We start from the raw sequence: 14,399 nt of genomic DNA on the forward strand, positions 1-14,399 counted from the left end.
TCCATATTTTTCCCATGTCAATTTGACTGCTCAACATCTTCCCAATGTGGGCTATGTGCATTTAGGTCACCAAAAATAAAGAGGTTTTGCCCCTCTGCTTCAGTTGATAAAATATTAAACATATCTATGTCACCCTTTGGGTTATACATTGATTTAATTCTTAGTGTATCACCTGATTTTAAAATAATTGATACTCCCACCACATTGACTTTGTGATCATGTTGCATTAATGATAATGGTGAATGAACTAAACTCTCATCTATAAAAATGATCACCCCCCTCCTTTTCTGCCAGAATCTCTATCTTTGTGGTAGCATTTATATCCTGGTATGGCCACTCGTTTAAGATTATTCAAATTTGTTTCTTGGAGGCAAATTATATCCACTTTCTCTTTATTTAAATATGAACAGAGTTCCATTATTTTCATTTTATTCAGTGAGAATGTGTTTCTTAAGTCTTTTCTTTTATTAAGTCTTGTTGTTGACTTTAATTGGTAGTTCAAAAGGGCATTATCAGTAAGGCCTTCTTGGATATCAGTATCTCCATATAGATTTGATACATTATAAATGACTAGCCTAGTTTCTTTTTGGAGAATTTGTTCTTATGGTTTGCAGGTTTCTGCCATGCTACCAATCTGCTTCAGATCCAGTGAAGGGTTCAGACAAGCTGCATCATTTGCAAATACCTCAGATTCTCTATTTCTATTAATGAACAGGTCAAATTCCTTTCTCAATTTCTTAAAAATATTCATTCTAAGAAAATCAATGTGTTTTTTGGGTTCAAATTTTGGGAGTGGGGTATTTGTATTTGTCTTAGCTGGTGAAATTACTACAGCAAACATTGGGATGGTTATTTCATTACCAGGGGTTGGGGCTGTTGGATCATCTGAAGTTGCGGATAGTTTAAGGCTGTCAACCTTACGTTTTTTGGTATTCTTTTTATTATGTTTTTGGACAACTTAGAAATCATCCCATGCCAGATGGTTTACACTACTTTGTAGTAGACAATTTGGGTCACTCTGCTGGGGTGATCCTACAGAGATCATTGTACCATCACTAGAAGTAGATGTACTTGATGGCAGTCTAGAGGTGGCTGTTACAATTTTTCGATTCTCAATGTTTGTAGGGTATGGAGTATGGGGAGGAGAAATAGCTGCATCACTCCAGGGAATAGCCTGGTTCCCTTCCATAGAGAGGTCAGGTGGATCTTGTTTGGACATCAGTCACAAAAAAGCAATATATCTAAAAGGTACTAAACCTAGTAAATATAACAAAGATAATACTTGATGAAAGGCAATCCTTTGGGTGTTCCAACAATAATGTATTTAGTAAATATATAAATTGCTACCACACATTTACATCTGGGTTGCTGTCTCCCAAATGTCACCTGCAACTCAATTATGAGTCAATTATGCCAGTCAATAAGCACTGGCTTTTTAATGCTTTTTTTTTTTAATGAGCAGTGGCGCAAGGCAATAATCAAAATATGAATGCTAAAGACCAGCATGAACGCTATCTATAAAACAGCTTATTTGGCGGCAATTTCAAGACTTAGGCATTGAATATCAGCATGGTGGTTTTTGGAAAATTTTTATATTAAGCTAGAAAAGGAATAATTTTAGAAGAACAGACTTGATCATGAAGGTTCTCCCCTTGGATAATATGTTAACTAGGATCATTATACATATTTAAGAGTAAGAATTGTTTTCTTAACATGTCTCCTTATCAGGTGCCACAATTCTAAATTTTTACCAAGTGCCCTTCCTCTTAGTCTAAATACCCAGGGGGAAATAATGCAGCTCTATTTTGGCCTATCATTTACCCACAAGTTGCCTGATGTGAAATTTTATGGCCCAAATTATATATTTCCAATATATTCGACTACCTGTCTCTTGTTTTCCAGTTTCTGTTTTGTCAGAGTTAATTAAATTAATGGGTACTATGGTCGAGGGACAGATTGAAAGAATAAATGGAAAATATGCAATTTAAGCTATAGATTTCTATATTAGGAGGGTTGAAGTTAAGTAAACAGGGCTGCATGTAAAATGTATAAGCTATAATTATTATTCATATTATACAGGGTTACTTTTTTTAACATGTTTTCCTCTCTAGGCCTAGAGGTCCTTCTCCAGGCTTATACCACATCAAGCACTGTGTACCCAGAGAAAAAAGAGTAGCAACAAGCTACACATACATAAGCACATGTTATTTAACAGTGACTTCTCTAATGCTTAACTATGACCCCTCAGTAATATTGACAAAAAATGAAAAACAGACAAAATGAAATTTAAATGGCAATCAGGAACAGACTAAAGAGGGCAAAAACCGGGCTAAGTAATTGGAGTTCAAAGATAGGTGGTGAATTCCGGTGGAATAAAAACTTCCCTGGCTAGTTTATGACTAGATAAGCGGTAGAGAAGCTAAAAAAGCAACTTCCAAGTCTGTTTCTTCAGTCATGACTTCTGATGTTTGAATATTTTGCCAATATTTGAAATTTTGCAGTTCAGATACGTATGAACGTTCTCCCTATAGGTAATCCCATGTGTTTTTCCCAACGTCTGAACTTACCCTTATCTGGACAAGTAATGGAACGCAGTATTAGGGATTACACCCAGGATAAGTGGATAACGGATAAGTTATGGAACGCAGTCGTGAGTAGGGTTGCCACTCCTAGTGATTTATCACCAGTTCTAGTGATTTTTTATGTTGCCTAGTGATTTTTTATGTTGCCTAGTGATTTTTTTCTCGCTAGTGATTATAGTGATTTTTGTTCTAAAACTAGTGATCTTTCTCAAATCTAGTCATTTTTTACCTTATAACGTGTAGATTCATGATTCAATCCAATGGACTATACAAGAAGTTATTAAGAAATAAAACTCAAAATAATTATTCATTACAGTTCCTAATATATTCCAGACTAACATTTATGCAAATATACCGCCTTTGAAACTTCCGATTTCCCACCATACGTCCATATCAGATTTAGACAGGTAGACCCCAGAGTGCTATCAGCAAGATGATATCCGAACTTATCTAATCTGAAAATTGCAAAACTGTTCTTCAATTTCTATTTCACAACATTTGCTCAGGTCAAATTTTTGTCTTCAAATTTATGATTTTTTACTCTCTATAATCTATCAGTTCCAAATTAGATTTTCATTTGTTAAAACCTTTGAAAGTGGAGTGGATAGTGAATATGAACACACTCTCTACATCTACAGATAGAACAGAAATGGGGTCATGGAAGAATAAGAAGGTAGGTATACATTAAATAGAATTTCTTAGTGAAAAAGGAAATTATTGAAAAAAAAAATAGGACTCAGTATCTTTTGTGATAAGATTTTTAATATAGCTAGATAGGTTAAATCGATTGTAGTTTGATGATTGAACGCGTTTGGTAGTAAAATGAGGGAGGGGTATCTAATCCGAGAGCTGTTTAATGGTTTATTTTTTACTTCTAATATCTAATTGAAACTCCAGTATTTCTTCAAATTATGTTATTTGTAACTGTAACACCTAATATGGGCAGATAACGTCCTATTTTTTAAGTTTTTGGACTCATTTGCTAACATATCAAATAATTGCAGGCAACCAACTATAAGAGTGGAGGGACACGGCGTAATACTAACCGAAACACTAAAAGACAGAATTTTGATATCAAAATATATCATCGGATTATTATGCAATAGGATTCATAAAGCTTAATGCTACCCATAAAAAGCTACGAACCTGTAAAAATTTGCCTTATATTCTTAAGAGGGAACAAACACCCCTGAAAATAAAATAATTTTAAGTAAAATCGCAACTTGAGAAACCTCAGCGTAACAGAGAACCTTATTGTACAGGTTTCAAGCTCCTGTCTGCCAAAACTTTTAATTTTTTTTCTAGAAGAAAAATCACGGATGTGTGTCATTTTGTTTTTTTCTTCCCTGGGGTGATCTTATAGAACCAACAGTCCCAGGAGATCGGGAGATGGCTCTTTTATCGGAAACCCAAATTTCTAGTGCCCCTTTTACTACTACTACTACTAAAAACTCACCGCAGCACCAAGCCGCCTGAGGCAAACACAGCTACGCACGCTGCTCCTCCATCCCAATCTATTCAAATCCTCCCTTTTTACACCCGCCCACGAAGTTCCTATTTCTTTTAAATTTTTCTTTATGACGTCCTCCCACCCCAGACGGGGACGGCCTGCTTTCCGTTTAGCCCTATATAGTTGGCCGAAAAGAATAATCTTCGGCAATCTGTCATCCTTCATCCGAACATCATGCCCTAGCCCCCTCAACCTTTCTTTCATTATAGCCATAAAGAGAGGTATTGAGCCACATTTTTCACATAGTCTATTTATTGAAATACTGTCAGTCAGCTAGGTACTTAGAACACTTCACTCGTAATGTCTATAGACAATATCAAGAAAATCTTCGTCCACTTTTCGGAGCGTCCATACTTTAGAGCCATATTTGACCACTGTCATTAGTCTAGCTTCTAATATTTTAATCTTGGTTTGCAAACTTATCTTCCTGTTCTTCTCGACTTTTTTTTTAACTGTGCAAAAACACCCTGAGCCTTGGCTATTCTATTTTTAACATCTTCACTGCTCCCACCATCTTTACTAATAATACTACCAAGGTAAGTGAAGCTGCCCACCTGATCAATCTTTTCATTACCCAACGTCACCTTTTCGTCTTCACTTATTCCTAGCCTTAGTGACTTAGTCTTCCTAACATTAATTTTCAAACCAATTCTAGCACCCTGAACTCACAAAACCTCTAAAACTTCATTCATTTTGCTCACACTTTCATCTAGCATAATTTCATCTTAAATCATCAGCATAATCCATGTCCAGGAGACTTTTTCCTCCCCATTTGATTCCGTGGTCTCTCATTGCCTTTCCTGTGCTCCTTAAAACAATGTCCATCAAAATAATCCATATAAAGGGGGATAGAACATAACCCTGCTTAGCTCCTGATTTAATACAACACCAGCTGCTAACCTCATTTTCTCCCTTAAAAGCAGCGGTGTTATTTTCGTACAAAGTACTAATCACTTTAATGTATTTGTCTGGTATACCGTACAAGGATAAAACCTTTACTAAAGCTCTTCTATCAACAGAGTCGAACGCTTGCTCATAATCTATATAACTGAGGACCAAAGGTATTTGAAAACTCAGGCACTTCTCAATTATTAACCTAAGACTGAAAATTTGGTCGACACATCCTCTACCTTTTCTAAAACCGCTCTGTTCTTCCCTTAAAACTTTGTCTACAGCGTCTCTCAGCCTAAAAAGTATCATATTACTAAGTAGTCTGCTACATAAAGAGATCAAACTAATGCCTTGATAATCACCACACTCACTATTATCACTTTTCTTATGGATTGGCTTAATTATGATTTTCTAAAATCTTTAGGTACCTCCTGTTTTTAAAAAATAATATTAATAATCTTCAGTAACTTATTTCTAACCTCAGAGCCACCATATTTAAGAAACTCATTTATCACCCTATCAGCACATGTAGCCTTATTATTCTTTAATTCTTTTAGTACTGTTGCTAATTCCTCCTCACAAAACAAATCTTCCTTCACATCCAAGGTATCACAAAGTTTTTCATTTTCCTCGATATTTTTTCCTGCAACTCTATCTCGGTTAAGCAAGTTCTCAAAATGTTCGGCCCTTCTCCGTTTAGTTTTTTCCTTATCACTAATTGCGACCCCATTCCTATCTTTAACTGGGACAAGAGCCCCCTTCTCACATCAATATTTTTCCTAAAATTGCTCAACCAAAAGTTTAAGAATGCCATTTGGTTTGGTATAGTTAAAAGGTTCCAAAACTACACCTTAGGTTTAGCTTTTTTTAGAGAAGAAATTAGGGTTTTGAATCAACAAGAAAAAAAGAAAAAAAGTAAATATTTCGATTTGGTCACCGATAACAAATTTTCAGTGATCGAGTTATAAGGCAAGGGTGCCAATTCGGGAAAATACACGGAGGAAGCAAGGATTTTGTTCTATTCTCTGCATAAACATGCAAAAAGACATTTTACAAAGTTATAAGGGTATTTTTCGCTTGAGAAAGAGCAAAACATCAGTCTAAAGTTATTTTTCCAGACCTAGGGGGGTAATTTTACCCCTTACTCTATGTGCACCTGCATAATAATATAATGCAAAAACGTAGGCCAGAGGCTCTTCTAATTGTTAATTGCACTGATAAAGAGTATTTTAATTCTATTGATTTCTAGTCAATAATCCAGTGATTTATGAGCTGATCTAGTGATTTTTTTGTAAGAATCTAGTGATTTTGTTCCCCAGACGGCAACCCTGGCAGGGTTGCCTAAGGTGACACTTTAGTGTCACTTTCGACATTTTTTTTTAAGAAATGGCCCTTTTTGGGACACCTGACACTATTAGGACACTTTTTTGCAAAAGTTGCACTTTTTTAGCTAAGTAGCACTATTTTACAAAAAAAGAATTTTTTCAGACAAAAAACCGAAAGGAAAATTGTCAATGTAGATATGCATCGATATCCTTTTTCTGTCGATTAAGATTCTTATCTTAACTCCGCGCTCGGCAATTATTGGATGCAAGAATCTTTCTGTGCGGTGTAAACATAAACGTGTTTGTGTGTGAGAAATTTGTGTTTGCGGTGAAAACATAAACTGTATGTGAGAAATTTTTATATTCTTATTCTTATCACTGATAAGCGAAGATCTTCCAGTGATCTTCGGGTATGAAATACTTGGCAATGGAGAGGACAGAGATAGACATTTAACTGCAATGTGGTGGAGGAGCCTTCAATTGTTTTCAGTTGTTTAGTTCAACTATTTTGTGTTGTTGCAATAATTTGTAGGCTCATAGACGATAAGTCAGTCAAGCAGTTTGCAATTCTTGAGGGGATCCGAATTCAATTTTTATATTTTATTAGTTGAGGGTTGACTACAATTCAAAGAAGAAAAGAGCAAAAAAAGCTAAGAGCGCATTTTTGCGCCACTGTGTTAATAGCTATTACTATATAAGTCAGTTACTGGGCCCGCGACTGGTTAACTTTACGGGTCTTTTCATCGATTTCCGTGACAGGAGCTCTTGAAGCCCAATTACTAAAAAGCTCACTTGCGACATCAAACAACAACTCAGCAAAGCAAAAACATCCACTGAGCTCACTGGTGTCTCACAAGAATATCTAGTGACTTCTTCAGTGACTGAGCCAGTGACGCAAAAATGGGCTCAAACATTTCCGTTCAATATTTCTTTGAACTCTTGGCAATGGACAAATGAATATTCATACATAACCATCATTCTAAAAACAAAATTGATACCAAAACTTCCATTATCTTTAATCCTATGTAATCATTAGCAAAATCACAATCTAATTTCACTTTTTTTTTCTTACTTAAATTTTTGAATTTGGACACACTTCCTCATTTTAGTTCTTATATTCCCACTAATATTTTATTGTAAATGTGCTTTCACGCTGATACACTAAATGCTCGTTTTTTATTATAATGGTGCTTTCATATTGATACTTAAACTGCTTGTTGACTGTTCCTATGCCTTAGTCCCTGGAGACATCGTAAAGAAAAATTTACTGGGAGTGGCGAGAGTTCTCGTAAAACTTATTCTATTCAGGTTGTGATAGATTACATTATATAGCTGTCTTATTGTTTTTCCACTAGTTTTTGAAAAAAAAAGAGGAGAATGTACTCTGTGGGACGAGTTCCCATTTTATACAGTAAGCACCATTTGTGTTTTAGTGGGTTTTTAAGAGGGGGGCTGGAAAGTTGAGAATAGTGGAAGTGCTGCGCAAAGCCGGAAATCAGCACTGACTAAGTAAAATCGAAATTTCTTTTTTGTAGTTGATAGATGGTATTAAATCCGACATTTCATGTTGGAGAATTTAAAGATGCGGGAAACCACGTGGGGATGATGCCAAGTGGATTGGCCAATATTTTCAATTTAAAAAGCTTGTTGATATAAGCGCGAACGACGCGAAGCGTCGCGAGCGGCAAATTTTTGGAAAATAACACTTTACACAAAATTGACACTATTAAGCCACCCAAAGTGGCACCAAAAAAACCGGCCGAGTGGCAACCCTGGTCGTGAGAAGCAAACTGGCATAACTTTCAGAATCTTACAAATAGAACGAATAGGTACAACGAATAGGTTGAATTGGTACAATAGGTACAACGAATACAACGAATTCAACGAATAGGTTGAATTGAAGTTATCAAGTATTTTACGAGTACAATAGGTTGTATAGGTTGCGTCAAGACTGGGCTGGGTAACTGTAGGACAGAGAAAAGTCAAGACAGATAGTCCAAAGTAATTGAGAGGCAAATGTTTAACTGGCAGGGGCATGGGTAAATGGCAGGAGTATGCATGACAGTTACTGGACACATACTTGTCAGGTTAGTTTTCGGAAAAACATGCCTACCAAGAATGATTGGCATGCTGATCAAGAATTCAAAAAGAGGCAAACAAGGCACACCCGCCTATGGTCTTAAGAAGAATTTAAAATTGACATAGGACCTTTGATTTATTTAATTTTCTTTGGGGGCCGAGGAAAACGGACAACGCGGTAAAATTAAAAAATTGTTGCCCAGACTTATTTTCTAGACTATTTCGTATTCTGAAGTTTTGATGTCGGGTAAGAGCATTTACAATAGTTGTATCAGGATTGATTAATGAAGTTTCACCCTTTAATGGGGGTTCATCCTAGCTGAAATGTCAAAATTGTACCCAGTCATCCTCTAGCCACGACCCATATACAAACAAGATAAATACCAGCATTAGAAGGATTGTTGCCTCCACTAATATCATTATTAGTCTTATACAGAGAATACTCACCATCTCACACCCAGCCATTTCCAGTATACTCTGGACAGCCCCATCAAACACCTATACAATTTCCTCACTCAACATATCAAGATACTCAAGGTCCCCCTACAGTTTACTATGCACCTCTGCCATATTCAAGTCATCAAGGTCATTTATATCATGCACCCCAAACCCAAAATTTACAATTTTGTACCCTCAGTAAGTGTCCATAATAGAGTTTCAGGGTTGTCAGTTGATTATCCTCCCCTCCCCCAGGAAGAAGAGGAGGACATCACAAATGTTGTAAATCCTGTGGTGGCTGAAGGGATCAGTGATTTACTGAAAAGAAATGGTAAGATAAGTGGCTCACCTCTTGAGCAAGAAACTTCTAAAACTGTTAAACCTCCTATAGTTGAAAGATTTCCAGAAAAATTCAGAGCTAGAAATAACAGAATAGAGGCAGCTAGTTAGTTTATAAGCAGTGAATCAGGGACTAATCTAACAGTGGTTTTCACCTCACAGGTAAAACTCCCATCAGCCAGGTAAATCACTCTTGATCATAAGAAAATTCTTCAAACAGAATAATTTGAGTGTTGCTCAAATTATGATAAAAATTGACTATCTGTATATGTTCAATCACATACTGCATTCAATACTTTAATGAAAATTCAGAATCTAGATGATGTTGATATAGCACATGAAGAGAAAAGACAAGTCAGCTATGGTGTAATCAAGCAAATAGCACTAGATTATTCAAAGGAAGAACTGCTGACAGACCTTAGGGTAGAAACTAATATTGAGATTAAGGAATTAAAGAGGTTGAAAATATACAACTGAGAGACCAAAAACTTAGAAGATTGCCTGAGTATTTGTGTTGCATTTGAGAGTAACTCTCTTCCCCAGTCTATTTGGCTATATGGAAGAAAAAGAAGTATTGAGAGATATAACCGACCCATTATTCAGTGCTTTAAATGGAAAAAGTATGGCCATAGCCAAGAAAAGTTTAGGTAACCTTAAACTTTATACTTCATATACACAAACAAACACACTTCTTATTAGTTTCCCTGCAACCTAGAAACCACAGAGTCAGGACAATACCAAAAGCATATCTGTGCCCAATATGGGAAAAGAAGTTCAACGACATCTGGTATCTGCCCAGCCCACCAACAAAACCGTGAAATCATAAAAATTGCAGTTGCCCAAAACATACTAATGAAAAGAGCAGCTAATGCATACTGGAGTTATGCAGATGCATTGAATAAGAAGGCTGTGAAAGAGCAACCCCCCCTTGAACCTAAAAACACCCTTCCACAGCTAGTGTTATTTGCATCCAAAATGCCAAAGTTGATAGACATCAAGGACTTAGAAACGAAGATAGGAGTGTGAAGCTGTGTCATCTCATGTGCTCACTTTTAAAAGTTTAAATCAATACTGAAGAAGTTTAGAATCTAGCAAACAAACCAGAATGAAGTTGATATCTTTTAACATCCAATCTATTACGAAAGGCAAAAAGGATTTATTAGAGTGCTATTTAGAAAAAGAAAAAATTGATGTTGGATGCTTTCAAGAAACATGGCTACAACCCCAGAATTCATGGAGACTTAGAAATTATGAAGTAATAAGAAAGGATAGAGCAGAACGGTCAAGAGGAGGAATATTAGTATGCATTAAAAAGTCATTAATGTTTCCAAAACTAGTTATTGAAGACATCAAAAGTTTTAAAATTGAAATGGTAGCTTACCGAGTATTCCTGGGTAAGAGGGATACAATAGTTATTGTTAATATATATAACCCCAATGGAAATGAGCCACAAACAGAGGACATTTTCAATAAAGTGAAAAAAGTGATTAAAGGCAAAGAGCCTTTTATTATTACTGGTGACTTTAATGCCCATTCAGACGCCTGGTTTTTATGTGGATCTCATAACCGCAGTGGTATAAGTATTCTAGGTGCCCTGGATAAGAATAATGACATTGGCCTAGTCACCCCACTTGGACTTCAAACTAGAATAAACCCAATTGCAGGGGTATACTCTACCATTGATATCACATTCTCTGCAGTAGCAATAATCAATCAACTAAATATAAGTTTAAATCCTGAACCAACCCTAACCAGTGATCATGAGCCAGTGATAATTGAGTATAAAGAATCTACACTAAGAAGTCAAACCCCACCAACACGCCCTACCTTTAAATTGAAGAAAGTTAACTGGGATTACTTCCAGGAAGAACTTACAAGGATAAGCCTTGAAGAAGAACTGGCAACAGTTATGACTACAGAGAAGAAAATTGAAAGATTACAAGATCTACTGATGGAAGTGGCTAAGAAGACTATCCCCATCAAGACATTGGGCAACAAGACTAGGAATGAACCAATATGGTGGAAAGAATAGTGTAGCTTAAATAAGAAGAAACTAAACCAAGCTTCAAACAATTACAACAAGATTCTGACAATTGAAAATTATAGAAAAAAAATATTGGCCCAGGCAGAATTTAGAAAAACAATAAATCAAGCTAAAGCAGAATCTTGGAAGTATTTTGTTTCAAATCTCAACTTCAGGGATCCATTTGGAAAAGTGTATACCTTCATAAGAAAGATGAATAGGAGAGAATTGTACCACCATCCGCAGGGGCCAACAACCTACCAAGGACAAGTGATTGCTGATAACAAAACAAAAGCTGAGGCAGAAGCAAGACATCTCCACCAGACAATAGGTAAGACAGATTAATTTGAAGGAACCAGCCCACATTCAACAACTTTCACTAAAGCAATAAAACTTTCTATGCATCAATAAGTATCAAGTTACCACAAACTCCTTTCAAAAGAAGATTTTGAACTTGTTCTAAAGACACTACCACAGACTTCATCTGGCAGCAACAACATATACCCTGTTCTCTTTAAAAGGTTGACTGATAAATGGAAGGATATTCTGCTACAGCTCATGAACAAATTGTGGAAGGAGGGCAATTTCCCTACAATTTGGAAGAATGGCACATCTATCATGATCCCAAAACCAAATAAACCATACAAAGTGGAAAATCATCGTTTTATAACTCTCCTCCCAGTTGGAGGTAAGATATATGAAAGGCTAGTAAAGGAAAGATTGAGATTTGCAATATATGAAGCTAACCTGCTGCAGGATATTCAGACAGGTTTTTGCAGAGAGAGAAATACAGTAGATAACCTGATCAGGATGCAGAGAGACATCATTGATGCACTTGATAATGGCAAAGTAATGATTGCAGTGTTCTTGGATGTCAAAGGAGCTTTTGATAATTTGGTTCACAGACAGATACTACAAGGTTTATCTAATGTAAAAATAAATGGAAATTTGATGAAATTCACACTGAGTTACCTGTCAGACAGAAAAATTGCTGTGACTGTAGGACAAGAAAGATCAAAGGAAATTGAGGTGGAAAGAAGTGTTCCACAAGGAAGTGTTCTTGGACCAGACTATTATAATGTTGGAGAATTTGATATCCCTCTAGAAGACAATAACTGCAAAGGAGGAATCTTTGCAGGTGATAATAATACTTGGACAATCCAAAACACAGTGGAAGAAGCAGAAAAAGTTGTCATAGAAACATTAGACCAAATAGAGTTATGGTCCCTAGGAATAGATCTTGATTGTGAACCATCTAAAGCTAAAGTTATGTTGTTCACATCTAAGAGGAATATTAGACCTCCCCTACTTACTCTATTTGGAGAGGAACTGCTTGTAACCAATTGTCATAAAGTCCTTGGAATACATATTGATGATAAACTTCAATTTAGTCAACATGTCAAATATCTAAAAGAATCCTGTGCAAAGTGACTGAATTTGATGAAGATGCTTTCATGTGGGAAGCATGGTGTCAACATAGTTACAGCAAGACAATTTTATATGAAATACATAAGACCTAAAATTGATTATGGGAGTTTGATATACAGCATTGCCCCAGAATCTACACTCAGAAAACTTGATACAATACAGAATACAGCCCTAAGATTGGCATTTGGAGCCCACCAGAGCACCCCAATTCCTTTTCTCCTGGGTGAGTCTGGAGTGGAGAAACTCAACACAAGACGAGAAAAATGCTTATAGTTTACATGAACAATCTATGGAAAGCAGATTTTAATCACCCAGTTAAGAAATTGATAATTAAACCTGGTCTGACCCACACTAGAAATCACCATAGAAAATGGAAACATCTGATTCCTTCTGAAAAATTTGAACAACTACTAACTCAGGAAGGTATAGAGGTAGCTCTTACCCAAATGCTATATTATGAAAAACCACCGAAAATTCCCCCTGGGATTGGGTTCAGATTGAGTGTCAGATTGATTACATGGAAAAAATGGAAAATAACCCCCTAATAATGAGATATGAATTCCTCTCAGTTTTGAATAGCAAGTACCAAGAATATGTTAAAATATATACAGATGGTTCAAAAATAAATGGTTTAGGAGTGGGTTGTTCAGCAGTGGTTCCAGAATTAAATACAGTGATAACAAAGTCACTAAGTAAAGAATCAATGGTTTTTGAGGCAGAAATAAAAGCAATTGAAAGTGCACTAGAATGGGTATTGAGGAAAACTAGTGAAAGTGATGGAAACCAATCTAAGTCCCTCATATGCAGTGACTCAAAATCTGCCCTCCAGTCCCTAAAGAATTTTCCAAATAAACAAAATGATGAGGTCCATAAGTGCTATAGTTCAATTCTGAAGATTGTTGGGAAAGGAATAGTGATACAATTTTTGTGGTGTCCAGCCCATGTGGGGGTGGCAGGTAATGAAAAAGCAGACAAATATACCAAACTGACAGCACAAAATATGACCCTTAAACCCCCTACAGAAACATATAAACAGATTAGAGAGATGGTTAGAAAGATTAACCAAAAAAATTTTGAGGAAATGAGGGATAATAGTAATAATATATCTCTTACCCAGAAAAAGAAGCCTGGCTTTGATATGAATAATTATAGTAGATTAAAAAGAAAAAATGGTTGCTTAATGTTCCGTTTTTGGTCGACCCATGTAGGTATTAAGCATAGGTTGTTTATCATAGGCAAAACTGATAGTCCTCAGTGTGATAATTGTAGTGAGATAGAAAGTATTTTCAATTATGTTGTTGAATGTAAGGAGTATGAAAATTTGAGAAAAGAAATGATGAATTTGTGCAGAGGAAAATTTAGGAGAATTTTCAGTAGCACTTGCATTAGGAATTTTGATTGATGATGAATCTTTGAAGTATAGGATGACAGACCTGTTTATTAAGTTTATACAGGAAAGTGGTAGAGAAAAAGATTTTATCTGATGGTGATAGTAATGTAATTGCTGTTTTTTCATTGTTGAAAAAGGGATTGATATTTTGTGTGTAATATGTTTGTCTGTTGGTTTTATCAATTATATATGTCCTTTTTAAAAAAAAAAAAAAAAAAAAAAATCCTGCTACACAGGAAGATTGTCTTTTCTTTTTAGATTGAAGCTGAGGTGTATTAATAATTGCTGTTTTGAAAGCAGTTGCAGCTAATGGTGTTGTGCTGTGAAGGAGGAAAATTAGTCATATTGAAAGAAGTCTCAACTGACATTGCTGTCAAGAGGAGACTCAAATCTC

At 35.8% G+C, this 14,399-nt stretch overlaps 2 protein-coding genes across 2 annotated transcripts; both read left to right on the forward strand.

Moving 5' to 3' along the window:
• The first annotated feature begins 10,269 nt into the window (after positions 1-10,269).
• On the forward strand, positions 10,270-11,196 carry LOC148939933 (uncharacterized). The gene has a single exon (XM_089106037.1). The coding sequence runs from the start codon at positions 10,270-10,272 to the stop codon at positions 11,194-11,196; it is 927 nt and encodes a 308-aa protein (XP_088962163.1).
• Positions 11,197-13,162: 1,966 nt separating this feature from the next.
• On the forward strand, positions 13,163-14,017 carry LOC148939934 (uncharacterized). Its single transcript, XM_089106038.1, has one exon. The coding sequence runs from the start codon at positions 13,163-13,165 to the stop codon at positions 14,015-14,017; it is 855 nt and encodes a 284-aa protein (XP_088962164.1).
• The last annotated feature ends 382 nt before the right edge of the window (positions 14,018-14,399 follow it).

Source organism: Artemia sp. Qi Xiang Cuo, chromosome 20 (genome assembly GCF_049724085.1).
Source record: "Artemia sp. Qi Xiang Cuo chromosome 20, ASM4972408v1, whole genome shotgun sequence".
Taxonomy (NCBI): Eukaryota; Metazoa; Arthropoda; class Branchiopoda; order Anostraca; family Artemiidae; genus Artemia; species Artemia sp. Qi Xiang Cuo.